The sequence below is a fragment of the Anomaloglossus baeobatrachus genome, chromosome 4 (genome assembly GCF_048569485.1).
Source record: "Anomaloglossus baeobatrachus isolate aAnoBae1 chromosome 4, aAnoBae1.hap1, whole genome shotgun sequence".
NCBI classification, from domain to species: Eukaryota; Metazoa; Chordata; class Amphibia; order Anura; family Aromobatidae; genus Anomaloglossus; species Anomaloglossus baeobatrachus.
The window spans coordinates 564924012-564942871 of record NC_134356.1 but is presented as its reverse complement, the minus strand read 5'-3'; the positions used below and the strand labels follow the sequence as shown (position 1 = coordinate 564942871).

Genomic DNA, 18860 nt, shown 5'->3' with positions numbered 1-18860 from the left:
AGTCCTAGACTCTGCTAGCCGTACAGCGGTGGCATCCGCTAATTCTGTGGCAGTCCGCAGGGCCATGTGGCTGCGCGAATGGAAGGCAGACTCGGCCTCCAAGAGGTTCTTAACCGGTTTGCCGTTTTCTGGCGACCGATTGTTTGGCGAACGATTGGATGAGATTATTAAGGAATCCAAGGGAAAGGACTCTTCCTTACCCCAGTCCAAACCTAAGAGACCTCAGCAACGGAAAGTCCAATCGAGGTTTCGGTCCTTTCGTCCCTCCGCCAAGCCCCAATCCTCTTCATCCAGCAGGCTGGAGAAAGGCCAGAGGAACTCCTATGCGTGGCGGTCTAAGTCACGCCCCCAAAAGGCCGTCGGAGGCGCTGCCTCCAAGGCGGCCTCCTCATGACTCTCGGCATCCCCGAACCGCATCCTCGGTCGGTGGCAGGCTCTCCCGCTTTTGCGACGCCTGGTGGCCACTCGTTCAAGACCGATGGGTGAGAGACATTCTGTCTCACGGTTACAGGATAGAGTTCAGCTCTCGTCCTCAGACTCTGTTCTTCAGAACCTCTCCGCCCCCCGCTCGGGCCGAAGCACTTTTTCAGGCAGTGGACACTGAAGACAGAGGGAGTTGTGATCCCTGTTCCCCCTCAGGAACAAGGTCGCGGCTTTTACTCCAACTTATCGTGGTGCCAAAGAAGGACGGATCTTTCCGCCCCGTTCTGGACCTCAAACTGCTCAACAGACATGTGAGCACCAGACGATTTCGGATGGAATCTCTCCACTCGGTCATCGCCTCGATGTCACAAGGAGACTTCCTAGCATCGATCGACATCAAGGATGCTTATCTCCATGTGCCGATCGCACCCGAACATCAACGCTTCTTGCGTTTCGCCATCGGGGACGAACACCTTCAGTTCGTGGCATTGCCTTTCGGCCTGGCGACAGCCCCACGGGTGTTCACCAAAGTTATGGCATCCGTTGTGGCGGTCCTTCACTCTCAGGGCCACTCGGTGATTCCCTACTTAGACGATCTCCTAGTCAGGGCACCTTCTCGGGTGGCGTGTCAACACAGCCTTACAGTCGCTCTGGCGACTCTCCAGCGGTTCGGGTGGATAATCAACTTCCCCAAATCCCAGTTGACACCGACCCAATCACTGACTTACCTCGGGATGGAGTTTCATACACAGTCAGCGGTAGTCAAGCTACCGCTGGACAAACAGCTTTCTCTACAAGCAGGGGTGCAATCTCTTCTTCGGGGTCACTCATACCCCTTGAGGCGCCTCATGCACTTCCTGGGGAAGATGGTGGCAGCGATGGAGGCAGTGCCGTTCGCGCAATTCCATCTGCGGCCACTCCAATGGGACATTCTCCGCAAATGGGACAGGAGGTCGACTTCCCTAGACAGGAACGTCTCTCTGTCCCTTGCAACCAAGACGTCTCTTCAGTGGTGGCTCCTTCCCAATTCTCTATCACAAGGAAAATCCTTCCTACCCCCAACCTGGGCTGTGGTCACCACGGACGCGAGCCTGTCAGGGTGGGGAGCGGTTTTCCTCCACCACAGGGCTCAGGGAACCTGGACTCCGGTAGAGTCCTCCCTTCAGATCAATGTTCTGGAGATAAGGGCAGTGTATCTAGCCTTATTGGCCTTCCATCGGTGGCTGGAGGGCAGACAGATCCGTATACAGTCGGACAACGCCACTGCCGTCGCATACATCAACCATCAGGGCGGCACGCGAAGTCGTCAGGCCTTCCAGGAAGTCAGGCGGATTCTGCAGTGGGTGGAAGCCACAGCCTCTACGATCTCCGCAGTTTACATCCCGGGCGTGGAAAATTGGGAAGCAGACTTTTTCAGTCGTCAGGGCATGGATGCGGGGGAATGGTCTCTTCACCCAGACGTGTTTCGAGAGATCTGTCGCCGCTGGGGAACGCCGGACGTCGATCTTATGGCGTCACGACACAACAACAAGGTCCCGGCCTTCATGGCACGGTCTCAGGATCACAGAGCTCTGGCGGCGGACGCATTAGTTCAGGATTGGTCGCAGTTTCGACTGCCTTATGTATTTCCTCCTCTGGCGATGCTGCCCAGAGTGTTACGCAAGATCAGGTCCGACTGTCGTCGCGCCATTCTCGTCGCTCCAGATTGGCCGAGGCGATCGTGGTACCCGGATCTTTGGCATCTCACGGTGGGTCAACCGTGGACGCTTCCAGACCGCCCAGACTTGCTGTCACAAGGGCCATTTTTCCATCTGAATTCCGTGGCCCTCAACCTGACTGTGTGGCCATTGAGTCCTGGCTCCTAGCGTCTTCAGGGTTATCTCAGGATGTCATTGCCACTATGAGACAGGCCAGGAAACCAACGTCCGCCAAGATCTATTACAGATCTTGGCGGATCTTCTTATCCTGGTGCTCTGATAATGGTTTTTCTCCCTGGCCGTTTGCCTTACCCACTTTTCTTTCCTTCCTCCAATCCGGAATGGACAAGGGTTTGTCACTCGGCTCTCTCAAGGGACAAGTATCGGCGCTCTCCGTATTTTTTCAAAAGCGCCTGGCCAGGCTTCCGCAGGTCCGCACGTTCCTGCAGGGAGTTTGCCACATAGTCCCACCTTACAAGCGTCCGCTTGAACCCTGGGACCTTAACAGGGTGCTAACGGCTCTTCAGAAACCACCTTTCGATCCGCTGCGGGATGTCTCTTTATCACGTCTTTCGCAGAAGGTGGCATTTCTAGTGGCAGTTACATCACTCCGAAGAGTGTCGGAGCTTGCAGCACTGTCATGCAAAGCCCCCTTCCTGGTTTTTCACCAGGATAAGGTGGTTCTGCGTCCTGTCCCGGAATTTCTCCCTAAGGTGGTATCCCCTTTTCATCTCAATCATGATATCTCCTTACCTTCATTTTGCCCTAATCCAATTCACCAATGTGAAAAGGATTTGCACTCTTTGGATCTGGTGAGAGCACTCCGTTTCTACGTGTCTCGCACGGCGCCCCTGCGTCGTTCAGATGCGCTCTTTGTCCTTGTCGCTGGCCAGCGTAAGGGTTCCCAGGCTTCCAAGTCAACCTTGGCCCGGTGGATCAAGGAACCGATTCTTGAAGCCTACCGTTCTTCTGGGCTTCCGCTTCCTTCAGGGCTGAAAGCCCATTCTACCAGAGCCGTGGGTGCGTCCTGGGCATTGCGGCATCGGGCTACGGCTCAGCAGGTGTGTCAGGCTGCTACCTGGTCTAGTCTGCACACTTTCACAAAACACTATCAGGTGCATACCTATGCTTCGGCAGATGCCAGTCTAGGTAGGCGAGTCCTGCAGGCGGCGGTTGCCCACCTGTAAGAGGGGGCCGTTTCGGCTCTTTTTATCGAGGTATTCTTTTACCCACCCAGGGACTGCTTTTGAACGTCCAAATTGTCTGGGTCTCCCAATGGAGCGACAAAGAAGAAGGGAATTTTGTTTACTTACCGTAAATTCCTTTTCTTCTAGCTCCTATTGGGAGACCCAGCACCCGCCCCTGTGTCCTTCGGGCTGGTTGTTCTTTTGTGTACACATGTTGTTCATGTTGAATTGTTCTTTTGGTTCATGTTTCAGTTCTCCGAACATCCTTCGGATTGAATTTACCTTAGACCAATTTATAAGTTTTTCCTCCTTCCTGCTTTTGCACCAAAACTGAGGAGCCCGTGATGCACGGGAGGGTGTATAGGCAGAGGGGAGGGGTTACACTTTTAAAGTGTAATACTTTGTGTGGCCTCCGGAGGCAGAAGCTATACACCCAATTGTCTGGGTCTCCCAATAGGAGCTAGAAGAAAAGGAATTTACGGTAAGTAAACAAAATTCCCTTCTTTTTTTTTTACATACAATAAAACGAATGCCACACTGATGGTAAATATGGACGAAAATCAGATCCAGCACACTAATGTAAAACTTAGATGAGATGGCATTTGGCGGAACACATGTTCAAGAACGCCTATTCATTCTGACCCCTGCATGTACTGTATTGTGCACGCACATTACAGCTGGGCAAGCATGTGATTTTAATGGGTAAAGCAGAACCAACCATCTTCTTCTGTGTGAACAAAATAATTGTGCTTTGACGTTGGAGGTTGGGTAGTAGGATGTTGTATTTGTTACCACTACTGAAAACCACAGAACCATCAGAGCTGTTGTAAGCAAATTGTCTTTGCTTTGAAAGGTGTATCCAACTTACACATTCATGGGATAAATAATAAATATGGGATACATTCCGATAATCCGCCTGTAGTTATGTTAGAATTAAATGGGAATACCCATGATTTCAATATGGAATATGTATCCTAAAAAGTAAACTGCACCTGAAAGCTGTCGCCACACAGTAAGACTATGACATCATACAGCTGATTAGTAGGGATGTCAAACACTCAACAATCTCATATCGTCCTGGACAAACCCTTTAAGTAATGTACATCTGGCCGTATAGTGCATCAATGGTGCTTCCTTCAGCTGCATGACCGTGAAAGTCATAATCCACTAGATTTGAAGCTCTATGCACAGTATTAGGATGAATACATAAAATATGCTTGTTCCAGAGCTGTACTGTACATTGTGCCTGATATTATACAAGTTTGGTCTTAATTTCTTAAAAAATATAATGTATTATGCACAAATAGTGATGAATTAAGGGCATACAAATAGGGCCTGTAGTGCAGACCCACAAAGATACTATGGACAACAGTATAAGGATCGTGTTCACTACTTTTCGGAGAGACATTGGTTATGATAAATACATGGTTAAACCAAAGAAATCGCTGCCAATAAGGACAATTGCTAAGTGAGGTATAAAATCTGCATTGTACAGAATATTTAGATGTTTGTCATCTGTCTCCCATTAGGACTGCTTATCTACCTTTCATGAGCTGGTACCATTGTATTTTAAAGGATACCTAAAGCCTCCATTCAATACAGAGGGAAGGAAATCAGCAGGGATGTCTGAAGAGGTAACGTGACCCTTTGTGATGTTGGCCTGGATGTCAGGCTATCGGTACATGGTCCACCGTGCTGCTATACACTGATGTTCTGAGTTCTGGATTGCTTTGATGTAACTTAATGTTTTTCATGTCATTTCTACTACCTGTTACCAACTGCCAATATTGGCGTTTGCTTATTTGGGGGGTTGGTAATGTCAAATATAACAGTCTTTGTGTGGAAATATAGGGTAAGTAATGTAATCTATCTCTAATATGTTATAGGCACCAAGCCTTAAAGAGAATTAACCACCAGGATTTTGCTATATGATCTAGAAGCAGTGCCATACAGTCAGTAAGATGCTGAATCCAGGCGCATCTGTTGTAGAAAGATCCGATGCTTGGTTGCAGTAATATCTTTAATCATTGTTTGCAGTAATGCCCTGCACTGTAACAGTTGCAATTGGAGTGGTCCTTTTTGGGTCGGGTTCTCACTGTATAGTCCTCCTCCAGCGTCCTATATGATGTGCCCCCTTTTCTTCATTTGAATCTCGCGCCACTCCACTATTGTCGGTGGTACATGCACATTGACCTAGTGATTTTGTCTTTATTATATGGCGCCAGAATCTGCGCATGCAGAAACCACAAACTAGCGCCATTTTTATTGAAGACACTGCGGCGAAAACTGAGTGGCAGGGGCGCGTGCGCAGATGTAAAAAAAAAACCTAAAAATCTGCCCATGCGCCGATGCTTCTTATAATCTGTGCACGCACTGTCAACACCAGCAATGGTGGTGTGGCGCGAGATTCCAATAAAGAAAAAGGGGCACATCATAGAGGAAGCTGGAGGAAGACTTTACAGTGAGGACCCGACCCACAAAGGCCTGTCCCCGGTGCACCTGTCAATCAAAGTGCAATGCATTTCTGCAACTTTGATTTGAAGATATTTCTGCAACTAAGCATCAGATCTTTCTACAACAGGTATGCCTGGATTCAGCATCTTAGTGCCAGTATGGCACTGCCTTCAGTTCATTTTAGCAAAATTTTGGTAGTTGGTGCTCTTTAAAGAGAATCTGTCAGCATGTTTTTGCTATATAGTCTGGGAGCAGCATTATGTTGGGACAGAGACCCTGATTACAGTGATGTGTCACATACTAGATTGTGTTTTGCTGTTTCAGTAAAATCAGTATTTAATCAGCAGGAGAATCTTATTACAGGACTAGTTCCCTCGTACCTCTTAGTCAACTGCTGTGTAACCCCGCCCCAGCACTGTACACACAATGATGCTAATCAGTGGTGTGGGCGTTGTTATACAGGGCTCAGCATTCTGAGCAGAGCTACATCTACAGGAGAGAAAACTGTTATTGTATTAAAATGATAGCATACAGACCGGCAAGTGACATATCTCTGGAATTGGGTCTCAGCCCCAGCATTATGCTGCTCTCAGGTTACATCATGGGTTGGCAATTAATTTTCCCAAGTGGCCAGATGAGAGACCTTGCCTGTTGTAGAGGGCCGAACCAATAGGCTGAAATTAATTATCCTCAATATTAACATATTAATATTAGAATTATTTTATATCATCACTCAATATTGAGAAGAATTAAGTATGCTGACATCCCCCTATATACAGCATGAGCCCTCACCCAGCCCCCCTAAATACAGTATAAGCCCCCACACAGCCCCTACATACAGTATGAGCCCCCACACATTCCCTTTATATACGTGAGCCCCCACATAGTTCCTCTACAAACATTGAGTCTCCACATAGCCCCTCTATGTACATTTCTGAGCCCCCACATAGCTTAATGTATATATTTCTGAGCCTCCACCTAGCCTCCTACATACATACTAACATCCCATACACATGAAAATAAAAAAACACACCACATACTTGCATCACTCCCGTTCCCCTGGTCAGACCGGCCTCCGGTGCACTGACACTCCGCACAGCACACACAATGATGTGTCTGCTGTGCCTCACGCTGATTGGTGGAAGAAGGAGCCAGCGGCCCATCCTCCACCAATGTGTTCACTGCCGTCTACATCTGCGGTGCAAACAGCAGTGACATCCGGAAGCAGGCGGAGGGCATGGTGCTGCTCACGGTCCACAGTTTTCAGCCCTTCTGCTTTCTTAGTCCACTGACCAGACTAGCTCGCGGGCCGCACTTCACCCAGCCCTGGATTGCTTAGCTAAAATCAGATGAAAAATTCCCTTTCTTTATCGTTCCTTTGGGAGACCCAGACCATGGGTGTTTAGCTTCTGCCTCCGGAGGACACACAAAGTACTACACTTAAAAGTATAGCTCCTCCCTCTGAGCTTATACACCCCCTGGTAGCCAGTCCTAGCCAGTTTATTGCTTTGTGTCAGGAGGCATACATCCACACATGCATTTTCATCTGATTTGTTTGACTTTTGGAAAGAGTTTGAAGAAAAGCGGGTCCATGTCTGGACTCCCGGCATGTCCCTTCTCACCCCACTGTGTCGGCGGTGTTGTTAAGGTTGATTTACAAGGCTGGAGCCTTACATGCCGCGCTCCTTCACCATCCCTTCTGGGTTCTGGCTTGAAGTGGGAGCCAGCACGGTCTCCATGCCTGGCAGGAGTCCGGTCTCCATCCACAGCCCCTTGAGGATTCTGCTGGACCGGAGCACTCATCCCCAGGGACATGTCCCTGCGTCTCAGCAGCTAAGTACCTGAGACGTTTATGTTGGGGGTCCCGGTTCTTTATTGTAAGGGGAGAGTATGCTGTATGTGATTGTTTTAACTTTTCCGGCGGGTTCTCTAGCTTTTGCCTGAGAACCGCGCCGATGGTGCCTGCTTGTCGGCCTCGTCGCTTAAATTTAGGCCCCGGCTTCGCCGGAGGCCTAGTTTCATTTTCCTGCCCTCGCATGTCACTCATACAGAGGGACAGGTTCGGCTCCTCCCGGCGGCCGTTCTACACAGGGGAGGGACACTCCCCACTGCTGGGGCGTCCCTCCTTCCCTGCAGGTCTCTATAGCCCTCCAGTTCCCGCTCTTTTATAGGAACGCCCCCTAGTTTCTCAGGCAGAGTTCACTCTGCTCTGGGACATCCTGCATTCTGCATCTCTGCTGAGGTGCTGCGCACTGGGGGACCGGGCTTCGGGATCTGGAGGGCACACAACACCGCGCTCAGCGGTCTGGTAAGCCACAGCCGGTCTCCAGTTGTGGACCTCTGTATATTCTCCCTGGGGTTCATTCTCTGCAAAGCCCCCACTCCAGCAGCATGTCTCACACAAGGAGCAAGGCTCCAAAGCTTTATTCTGCATGCACTGCATGTAAGCTCCTGCTGCCTGAGCCGAGCATTTATCCACACTGTGATGGTTGCTCTAACTTGGCGGTGCCACAGCCTGGAGTCTCACCCTCAGTGGTCTCTCAGGCTGCTGCTGTACCTGTGATTGAACCCCCGGCCTGGGTAGAGTCCCTTTCTAGATCCATATCCCAGTCATTTGCTGAGTCCATGGGACTTTAGTCCAGGACTTTGATGAATATGCATCAGCCCCCCTCACAGGGTGCCTCTAATACTCTTGACAGAGGACTCCTATTCTCTGATCTCCGTCCATCGGAGTTCACGGAGGATTCATCATCTGATCCCAGACCCCGTCCTTCTAAGAGAAGGCGCAGGGTTTCCTCCCCCTCCCCATCCCACGGCTCTGTCTCAAGAGCTGACTCTCAAGATGAGGAGGATGCCCTCTCTGGGGGCTCGGAGGCTATGTATCCCATCGATTTCTCTGAGGGTGACTCAGATCTTAGTGATTTGATTGCTTCTATTAATTCTGTGCTGAATCTCAATCCGCCAGTGTCAGAGGAGCAACTCTCTTTGGCAGAAAAACATCAGTTTACCTCGCCTAAGAGAGTGAAGAGTGTGTTCTTTAACCACTCCAGTTTTCAGACCGCTGTGACCAAGCCCAGGGCCTGCCCTGACAAACGCTTTCCAAAGCGTGGTTCTGATGACCGGTTTCTATTTCCACCTGAGGTGGTCAAGGAGTGGTCTCACTCCCCAAAGGTAGACCCTCCGGTGTCTAGGCTATCAGCCCGGATCGTTGTGTCGGTGGCTGACGGCACCTCACTTAAGGATTCCACTGACCGTCAGATTGACCTTCTGGCCAAATCTGTGTATGAAGCTGCGGGGGCCGCATTTTCCCCGACTTTTGCAGCAGTGTGGGCTCTCAAAGCCATCTCTGCTTCTCTAGAGGAGATGCATTCCCTCACCAAGGAATCTATGCCTGAGATGGTTACCTTAACTGCTCAGGCTTCAGCTTTTTCATCTTATGCCATGTCTGCCATGCTAGAGGCTGCTCACCGCACTGCGGTGGCTTCAGCCTATTCTCTTGTTATCCGCAGGATTTTGTGGCTTCGAGAGTGGAAGGCAGATGCTTCTTCCAAGAAGTTTCTTGCTGGGCTCCCTTTTGCTGGTTCACGGCTGTTAGGTGAACAGCTGGATGAAATCATTAAAGAAGCTACTGGCGGGAAGAGTACTTCCATGCCACAAACCAAGACCAGGAAACCCGCCCAGGGTAGGAATCAATCGAGGTTTCGTTCCTTTCGTTCCTCTAACTGGTCATCCTCTAAGCCTTCCGCCTTGTCCGCTAACTCAGCCAAGGATCAGAAATCCAACTGGCGCCCAAAAGCGCGTCCGCAGAAGACCGCAAGAGGTTCTGCCACTAAGGCAGCTTCCTCATGGCTCTCGGCCCGCTCCAGCCACGTCCTTAGTCGGTGGCAGGCTCTCCCACTTTGGCGATGCTTGGTTAAAGCAAGTCTCCGATCAGTGGGTGAGAGACATCATATCTCACGGCTACAGGATAGAATTCTCTTCCAGCCCTCCAAGCAGATTTTTTCTCTCAACTCCCCCCTGCTCCAAGGCCGCCGCCTTCTCACAGGCCGTGGCATCCTTGCAGGCAAACGGAGTGATTGTCCCAGTTCCCGCTCAGGAACGGTTCAGAGGTTTTTACTCAAATCTCTTCCTAGTTCAAAAAAAGGACGGTACCTTCCGGCCCATCCTGGATCTCAAGCTTCTCAACAAGCATGTCCGGGTGCGGCATTTTCGCATGGAGTCTCTGCGATCAGTCATTGCCTCTATGACCCAAGGAGAGGATCATTTCCAATTCGTGGCTCTCCCCTTCGGGTTAGCCACGGCCCCTCGGGTATTCACCAAGGTCATGGCGGCAGTGATTGCGGTCTTGCACCTCCAGGGGTTAGCAGTGCTTCCTTATCTGGACGACCTTCTGGTCAAGGGTACATCCAGCGCAGACTGTCAGCGGAGTGTTTCGCTCACTCTCGCCACCCTAGCCCAATTCGGGTGGATTGTCAATCTTCCCAAATCCACTCTGACTTCGACCCAGAGTCTCACGTACCTAGGGATGCAGTTCGAGACTTTGCCGGCACTTGTGAAGTTGCCCTTAATCAAACAGCAGTCTCTCCGGCTAGCGGTGCGCTCTCTCCTGAGGCCCCGCCGTTATTCCCTCAGGCGCCTGATGCAGGTGCTGGGTCAAATGGTGGCCTCCGTGGAGGCGGTTCCCTTTGCCCAGTTCCATCTGCGCCCCCTGCAGCTGGACATTTTCCACTGTTGGGACAAGCGGCCTTCCTCCTTACAGAGGTTAGTGGCTCTGTCGCCACCGACCAGGAGCTCTCTTCAGTGGTGGCTTCGACCCCTCTCCCTGTCCCAAGGGCGCTCCTTCCTGACTCCGTCCTGGGTGATTCTCACCACGGATGCCAGCCTATCCGGCTGGGGAGCGGTACATCTCCACCACAGAGCACAGGGCACTTGGACTCCGTCCGAGTCAGCCCTTTCAATCAATGCTGGAAACCAGAGCTGTGCTTCTAGCTCTCCTAGCCTTTCACTACCTGTTGGCGGGCAGGCACATTTGAGTCCAGTCAGACAACGCGACAGCAGTTGCCTACATCAATCACCAAGGCGGGACACGCAGCCGCCTGGCAATGTTGGAGGTCCAACGAATTCTTCAATGGGCGGAGAACTCCAAGTCCATCATTTCCGCAGTCCACATCCCTGGCGTAGAAAACTGGGAGGCAGATTATCTCAGCCGTCAATCCGTGGACGGTGGCGAGTGGTCCCTGCACCCGGCAGTGTTTCAGTCAATCGGCCGCAAGTGGGGCACTCCGGACGTGGACCTAATGGCATCCCGTCACAACAACAAGGTTCCGGTTTACGTGGCTCGCTCCCACGATCCTCAGGCCTTCGCCGCGGACGCTCTGGTTCAAGACTGGTCCCAGTTTCGTCTGTCCTACGTGTTTCCCCCTCTAGCTCTCTTGCCCAGAGTCCTGCGCAAGATCAGAATGGAGGGCCGTCGAGTCATCCTCATTGCACCGGACTGGCCCAGGCGAGCTTGGTATCCGGACCTGCTCCAACTGTCCGTGGAGATGCAGTGGCATCTTCCGGACCGTCCAGACCTGCTCTCGCAAGGTCCGTTTTTCCGCCCGAATTCTGCGGCACTCAAATTGACGGCGTGGCTCTTGAGTCCTGGATTTTGACGGCTTCTGGTATTCCTCCTGAAGTCATCTCCACTATGATTCGGGCCCGTAAGTCTTCCTCCGTCAAGATCTATCACAGGACTTGGAAAATTTTCCTGTCCTGGTGTCGCTCTTCCGGCCATTCCCCTTGGCCATTCTCGTTGCCGACCCTTCTGTCTTTTTTACAGTCCGGTCTGCAGCTAGGACTGTCCCTCAACTCTCTCAAGGGACAAGTCTCAGCTCTATCAGTGCTGTTCCAGCGGCGTCTCGCCCGGCTGGCTCAGGTCCGCACCTTCATGCAAGGTGCGTCTCACATCATTCTGCCTTATCGGCGGCCCTTGGATCCCTGGGACCTTAACTTGGTCCTCACGGTATTGCAGAAACCCCCTTTCGAGCCCCTTAGGGAGGTTTCTTTGTATCGTCTTTCTCAAAAGGTGGCCTTTCTAGTTGCCATAACTTCTCTCAGGAGAGTCTCTGATTTGGCTGCGCTCTCCTCGGAGTCACCTTTTTTGGTTTTTCACCAAGACAAGGTAGTTCTCCGTCCGACCCCGGACTTTCTTCCTAAGGTGGTCTCTCCCTTCCACCTTAACCAGGATATTTCCTTGCCTTCCTTCTGTCCGGCCCCTGTTCATCGCTTTGAGAAAGCGTTGCATACTTTGGATCTGGTGCGGGCGCTCCGGATCTATGTGTCTCGCACCGCTGCGCTTAGGCGGTGCACCTCTCTTTTTGTGCTAACCACAGGGCGGCGCAAGGGTCTCTCTGCTTCTAAGCCGACCTTGGCCCGTTGGATTAGATCGACCATTTCGGACGCCTACCAGAGTACTCAGGTGCCTCCCCCGTCGGGGATCAAAGCACACTCGACCAGAGCTGTCGGTGCCTCTTGGGCTTTTAGGCACCAGGCTACGGCTCAACAAGTCTGTCAGGCTGCCACTTGGACTAGTCTGCATACCTTTTCGAAGCACTACCAAGTGCATGCTCATGCTTCGGCAGATGCGAGCTTGGGCAGACGCATCCTTCAGGCAGCAGTCGCCCACTTGTGAAGTTAGGCTCCGCCTACTTCTTAGTTTTTTCTGTTTATTCCCACCCAGGGACAGCTTTGGAACGTCCCATGGTCTGGGTCTCCCAAAGGAACGATAAAGAAAAAGAGAATTTTGTTACTTACCGTAAATTCTTTTTCTTATAGTTCCGTATTGGGAGACCCAGCTCCCTCCCTGTTGCCTGTTGGCAATTTTCTTGTTCTGTGTGTTATCACCGGCTGTTGTCGTGGACAGAGTCTCCGGTTGTTCCGGTTCTTACTCGGTTCTACTTGTGGGTGGCTATTCTCCTTCAGCTTTTGCACTAAACTGGCTAGGACTGGCTACCAGGGGGTGTATAAGCTCAGAGGGAGGAGCTACACTTTTAAGTGTAGTACTTTGTGTGTCCTCCGGAGGCAGAAGCTAAACACCCATGGTCTGGGTCTCCCAATACGGAACTATAAGAAAAAGAATTTACGGTAAGTAACAAAATTCTCTTTTTTAATGGTAGGTTATTAGTAAAGTTGCTATTCAAGGGGTATTCCTAGAATAAATCTGGTCTTCAATAGCATTTTACAGACAACCATTAGGCTATGTGCGCACGTTGCGTACAGTTACTGCAGAAATTTCTGCAGCGATCTGAAGAGCACACGTGCGCTTTAAATCGCTGCAGAAATGTCCGTAGTGAAAAAAAAAAAAAGCAGATTCCATGCGCTCTGCCTGCAGCTCCTCCCATAGACAGAGCAGGAGCTGCCGGCAAAGCGCACGGAAGAAGTGACATGTCACCTCTTTTTACGCAGCGCGAAGCGCTGCGCTCTAAAACGCCACGTGCGCACGGCCCCTGCACAATCTCCATAGACTGTGCAGGGGACGCAGGACGCATGCAGTTACGCTGCGCTACAAAGCGCAGCATAACTGCATGTATTTACGCAACGTGCGCACATAGCCTAATATGTAATTTGCATTTATTTTCACAAGACAAATTTATCCATAGTAACCCAAATCACCTCATAGCTTTGTAAGAGTTGCCACTGCTCATATCCTGTAGTTTATATTGTTATGGGTTAGGCACCTGGAGATTTGTTCTTCGCATTCACTGAGGGCAGCGCGTGGCTACACTGTGGAGCATGTGCACTTACTCCTGTTCGCCCTCTATTGACAGGAGTATCATTATCTTGCAGATGTGTTGAGGCTGCACAGTATCCACAGCGCCTCCTCTGCTGCTGTCCTCACATACAGATGATTGGAACTCGCAGTTCTTAGAAGCGTCCCGGTGTTATGTTCTGCTATCAGATACGATCTGTGGACAGTGTAAAAACCTGCGTCAACCATTTCTATCTCGTTATCTAAATTGCCTTTTCTGGCAGAGCTGGAAAAAAGTGGTGTGAATGAAAACACCAAAAATTGCTAAAATTTTGCTCACTTCCGTGTTGTGGCAAAATTGCTGGGCACCTGTATTTTTTTCACAGTAAGGCTATGTGCGCACGTTGCGTTCTGTCCCTGCAAAAATGAAATTTCTGCAGCGATTTGAACAGCACACGTGCGCTTCAAATCGCTGCAGAAAGAGTCCGTAATGAGAAAAAAGCCGATTTCATGCGCTCTGAGTGCAGCCCCTCCCATAGACAGAGCGGGGGATGCATGCAGAGCGCACAGAATAAGTGACATGTCACTTCTTAGAACGTGCGGTTCGGGCAGCAGCCGAAGCGCTGTGCTCTAATACACCACGTGCGCACGTCTCCTGCATAATCTTCATAGTTTATGCTGGGGACGCAGGACGCATGCAGTTACGCTGCGGTGCAGATCGCAGCGTAACTGCATGCAAATGCGCAACGTGCGCACATAGCCTAATACTATTTTTTTTTTTTTCTTACATAGTCCCCTTACAACTCTAGATATTTCATGCATCAATTAAAAAGTCATTCTAAGGGTACGTGCCCATGATCAGGACCTGCTGCGTCCTGGATGTGGTGGGTTCTGATTTGCAGGTTCATGAGCCTCCTCCGCAGGAGACCGCAGCTGCCCATGCCCACGATCCGGACTTGGACAGTTCCGGTCTCTTCTGTTCTCCCAGCGGACAACACTCGTGACTCTGCAGCAAACAGTTGACATGCTTGCACCTCGGAACGCCGCACCGCAGGTCAGTTCACGCAGTGGGCCGTACACGGACAGTGGGCATGGCATTTCTAGAAATCACATCCATCCACTGTGCTTGTACTGTACATCGCAGTGTTTTGGACGCAGCTGAAGCATGCGGTGTCCAAAATGCTGCAAACACTGATCGTGGGCACATACCCTAATCCTTCAGAAAAAAAGATTATCCTGTTTTGCAAACCACAACATAGCCTTCTCACTTGTCGTAAAATGTAGTGGTTTCAGAAATAGATAAGGAGATGAGAGAATATGGTGGACAATCGGCAATTTCACGGCCGTTTTTCTTTCATATTGGGGGGCAATATGACGACACTGCTGGGCAAGCGCATTATCCTGCAAAAACAAGACGCCTTTGGAAAGTTTTTGCCGAAGTTCCAATCTTCACCTGACGGGGTTAACTTTGTGAATCACAATTTCAAAATGACATAACCTTTCTGTCATTAACTTTGACAAGTTCATGAAGTTCTATTTGTTTCCATAGCAACAGGATTTATTTTTGTCTACTGGAAATCTTTCTCTGCACCGCCTGGTATAATGATGTGTACCCTTTTACATTCTGCATGTACTTAGCTGTTATTTCGTCTCTTGCAGTGGTATCTCCCCTTGGTGAAACCATCCTGAAAGCAGCCATACATGACCGCAGATGATGGTGGCCATCTTGCAGCCCAGTCGTCTCCTGCTCGATATGAACGCTTGTCCTTCATGCCTATACACAAATTATAAGGACTCATTGCTGGGCAATGTGTAGAGGAGAAAAAAGAATGACTGCAAACTTTGTTCTTTTAAGTATTAGGCCATAAATAGTGCGTGTTCTACTAAATTATGTTTTTTAAGGGATGTGTTAGGTCCGACTAGAAAACCAAACTGTTGATATCTATTGGTAAAGCAACATATTCCACATTATAACTTTGTAATTATGCTGCATTATTTTAAAGAAACATTTTATTAAAATAAAAATGTAAAGTTCCTTTTTAGATTTCTGATCTTTTTGTGTGATTAAAAACCCCTTCACGACCAATGACGTACTGGTACATCATCGGTCATGTTGTGGTAATCACCGACGGCTGCTGCGGTGAGCCGGTGGTGATTCCCGCACATGTCCGCTGATTTTAACAGCAGACATGTGGGGCTAACAGACATGGATGGATTCCGCTAGCCCGGTGTATCAAAGTGTAAAATTAATTAATCTGATCGGTACATGGCATGGGGAGAAAAAAAAATTCCAAACCCCCAAAATTACGTTTTTGGTTTTTTTTAAAATGCAATAACGGGCGATAAAAACTTAGCATCCACACAAAAATGGTATAATTAAAAACATTACCTCAAGACGCAAAAAAAAGCAGTCACTGAGCCACAAATCTCAAATAATGAGAACACTATGACTCTCAGAAAATGGCACCAAAAGCGCAACTTTTTTGGGATCAAACTTCTGAATTTTTTTTTATCTTTAGATAAAAGTAAAAGTATGCATATTGGTATACACAAACTCGTACCGACACATCAGTTTTACCAAATAGTGAACACTGTGAATAAAATATTCCAAAAACTATAGTGCAATTCCACTTTTTGTGCAATGTCACCACACTTTGAATTTTTTTCCTGATTTCCAGTACACTATATGGTACAACTATCCATTTCATTCAAAAGTACAACTCGTCCCGCAAAAAATAAGCCCTCATATGGCAATACTGACGAAAAATAAAAAAGTTATGGCTCTCAGAAGAAGGGGAGCAAAAAACTCGCCCAGGGGTGAAAGAGTTAATAACATTAATTCTACATTAGGTGTCCCCTACTTAACTAAAGTAGATGAATCCCAAGCCCTGGGTGGTGTAGCCTCCCTCCCTTCGAGTACTGTGGGAATTAAGGACGGTGATAGACAACCATTATTTTTAATCTTCACAAATTCCATTATAATAGGGTCTGTACCATAGGACTAGTGTATAGCAAATGTGGTGCCAATATACATGAAGGGGACAGAATCTGATCCTGGTAATTATTGGCTGGTAAGAATAACAAAAGTATTCCAGCTCGTCTGTGGCAGCAAACGGCATACAAGGATCAAACGCTCTGGAACGTGGAAAGTCTTTGAAGAGAAAAAGTGAAAAGCTTCCGAAAATCGGAAAACAATTCTTTTGAAACTTTATTCCATTAAAAGCACGGATTTTTCCAATACATAACACCATAATATGTGGAGCCATGGGAGCCCAGGAATCGGCAATGCATTTTGAACGCGGACACAGCATCGCGGGGACATCAGCACCACGGACAGCAGGAGCGTGGACAGGTGATTATATAAGTCCCTAATCTCCATGTATTACCATAGAGAGCAAACGGAGAACACACGTGTCAAAATCACGACACACGGAGGGACATACGCACCTTTATCACATTAGTGAAAAACATGTGTCTTTTCACTGACATGTGAAGGGGGCCTTAGGAAGAACATGTTAAAACAGGGTATTGAAACATCAAATAGTTCATCTGTTATTTCTTTGTCGCTCCTAATTGGGAGACCCAGACAATTGGGTGTATAGCTATGCCTCCGGAGGCCACACAAAGTATTACACTAAAAGTGTAAAGCCCCTCCCCTTCAGCCTATACACCCCCCGTACTGCTACGGGCTCATCAGTTTTTATGCTTTGTGCGAAGGAGGTCAGACATGCACGCATAGCTCCACAGCTTAGTCAGCAGCAGCTGCTGACTATGTCGGATGGAAGAAAAGAGGGCCCATAACAGGGCCCCCAGCATGCTCCCTTCTCACCCCACTTTTGTCGGCGGTGTTGTTAAGGTTGAGGTATCCATTGCGGGTACGCAGGCTGGAGCCCACATGCTGCTTTCCTTCCCCATCCCTCAATTAGGGCTCTGGGTGAAGTGGGATCCCATCGGTCTCCAGGCACAGGAGACCGTGCTCCATCCACAGCTCCTGAGGACCCTGCTGGATAGGAGCCGAGTATCGTTCAGGGACATGGCCCTGCTACTTGGAGGTACTCTGTGTCCCCGTGGGGACCGCGCACAGCAACACTCCAGCATTGCTGGGTGTGCTAGTCCACCGGGGACAGCAGCGCTGGCTGCATGTGTGCCACTATACACTCAGCGTCGCTGAGTGTATTTGTGTAGGGGGACTGCCGCACTGACCGCCGCTGCCATGGTTATGCCTGCGGCGCGGCTGGGACTGTTAGTGCGCCGGGGACTTCCGCGCCGACCGCGCTTATACGGCGGCCGCGCTTATAACTATAGTCCCCGGCTTCTGCGGCCTAGTCTCATTCTTTTCCCGCCCCCAGCCCTGCCAGTCAGGGGAAGGGCGGGACGCTGTACAGGTCGGCAGCACTGAGGGCTGGAGCATGCTTTGCATACTCCACCCCCCTCACTCTGCACAGTGGGGCACCAGTTCCCGCACTTTTCTGGGTCACGCCCACGGCTCCCTCCTCTCCCCAGGACGCTGGCAGCCATTCCTCTCAGCTCTGCTAACGCTGGAGAGGAGAGACAAGCTCAAAGAGACCCAGGCAGGAATTCTGGTGCCCACACAAACGCTTTGCGCAGGCGGTAAGCAGCACCTGTGGTGCTGGCCCCACTAGTGCAGAAGTGTATTTATAGTTTATATGATTATAGTCTATACTTTACACTGTAGGGTGCACTGTTGATTTGTGGCTATTTACCCTCCTGTATTGCTCAGAGGAGACAACAGCATGTCGTCCACAAATAGCAAGGGTGCCAAAGCACAGACTTACTATGCTGCCTGTGCAGCATGTACGGCTATACTGCCGGCAGGTTCCACTGACCCTCATTGTGTGCAATGCTCGGCCCCTGTGGCACTTACTCAGCCGGAGCCTCTGCTAAGGGTGGCCCAGGGAGAACCACCTGTTAACACTGTCCAGGTGACAGGGACGGAGTTTGCAGTTTTTACTGAAAAACTTTCTGAGACTATGGCTAAGATATTAGAAGCCTTGCAGTCCAGGCCGGCATCTCAAGCCAGGGGCACTGTGTTATCATTGTCTCCTGGTTCCCCTCAGTTGGAACAGCAATGTCTTCCCGGGGTGTCTCATGGATCCCAGGGTGAGGTCTCTGACACGGACCGCAGCCCCAGACCGACTAAGCGAGCTCGCTATGAAATTCCCTCGACATCATCACAATGTTCAGGGTCTCAGCGAGAGGACTCTCTGTATGATGAAGCGGAGGTAGCTGATCAGGATTCTGATCCTGAAGCCGCTCTCAACCTTGATACTCCTGATGGGGACGCCATAGTGAATGATCTTATTGCGTCCATCAATGAAATGTTGGATATTTCTCCCTCAGCTCCTCCAG

At 49.9% G+C, this 18860-nt stretch overlaps 1 protein-coding gene across 2 annotated transcripts in view; it reads left to right on the top strand.

Annotated features, from left to right (window-relative positions):
- Positions 1 to 15532, top strand: part of LOC142301821 (uncharacterized protein HI_0077-like) — a 54808-nt gene extending 39276 nt beyond the window's left edge. For both annotated transcript variants that reach the window (XM_075342852.1, XM_075342853.1), the window contains exons 11-12: positions 4837 to 4941; positions 15150 to 15532. In XM_075342852.1, the coding sequence (XP_075198967.1) occupies positions 4837 to 4941; positions 15150 to 15179 (135 nt within the window). In that variant the 3' untranslated portion in view covers positions 15180 to 15532. The remainder of the gene's footprint in view (positions 1 to 4836; positions 4942 to 15149) is intronic.
- The last annotated feature ends 3328 nt before the right edge of the window (positions 15533 to 18860 follow it).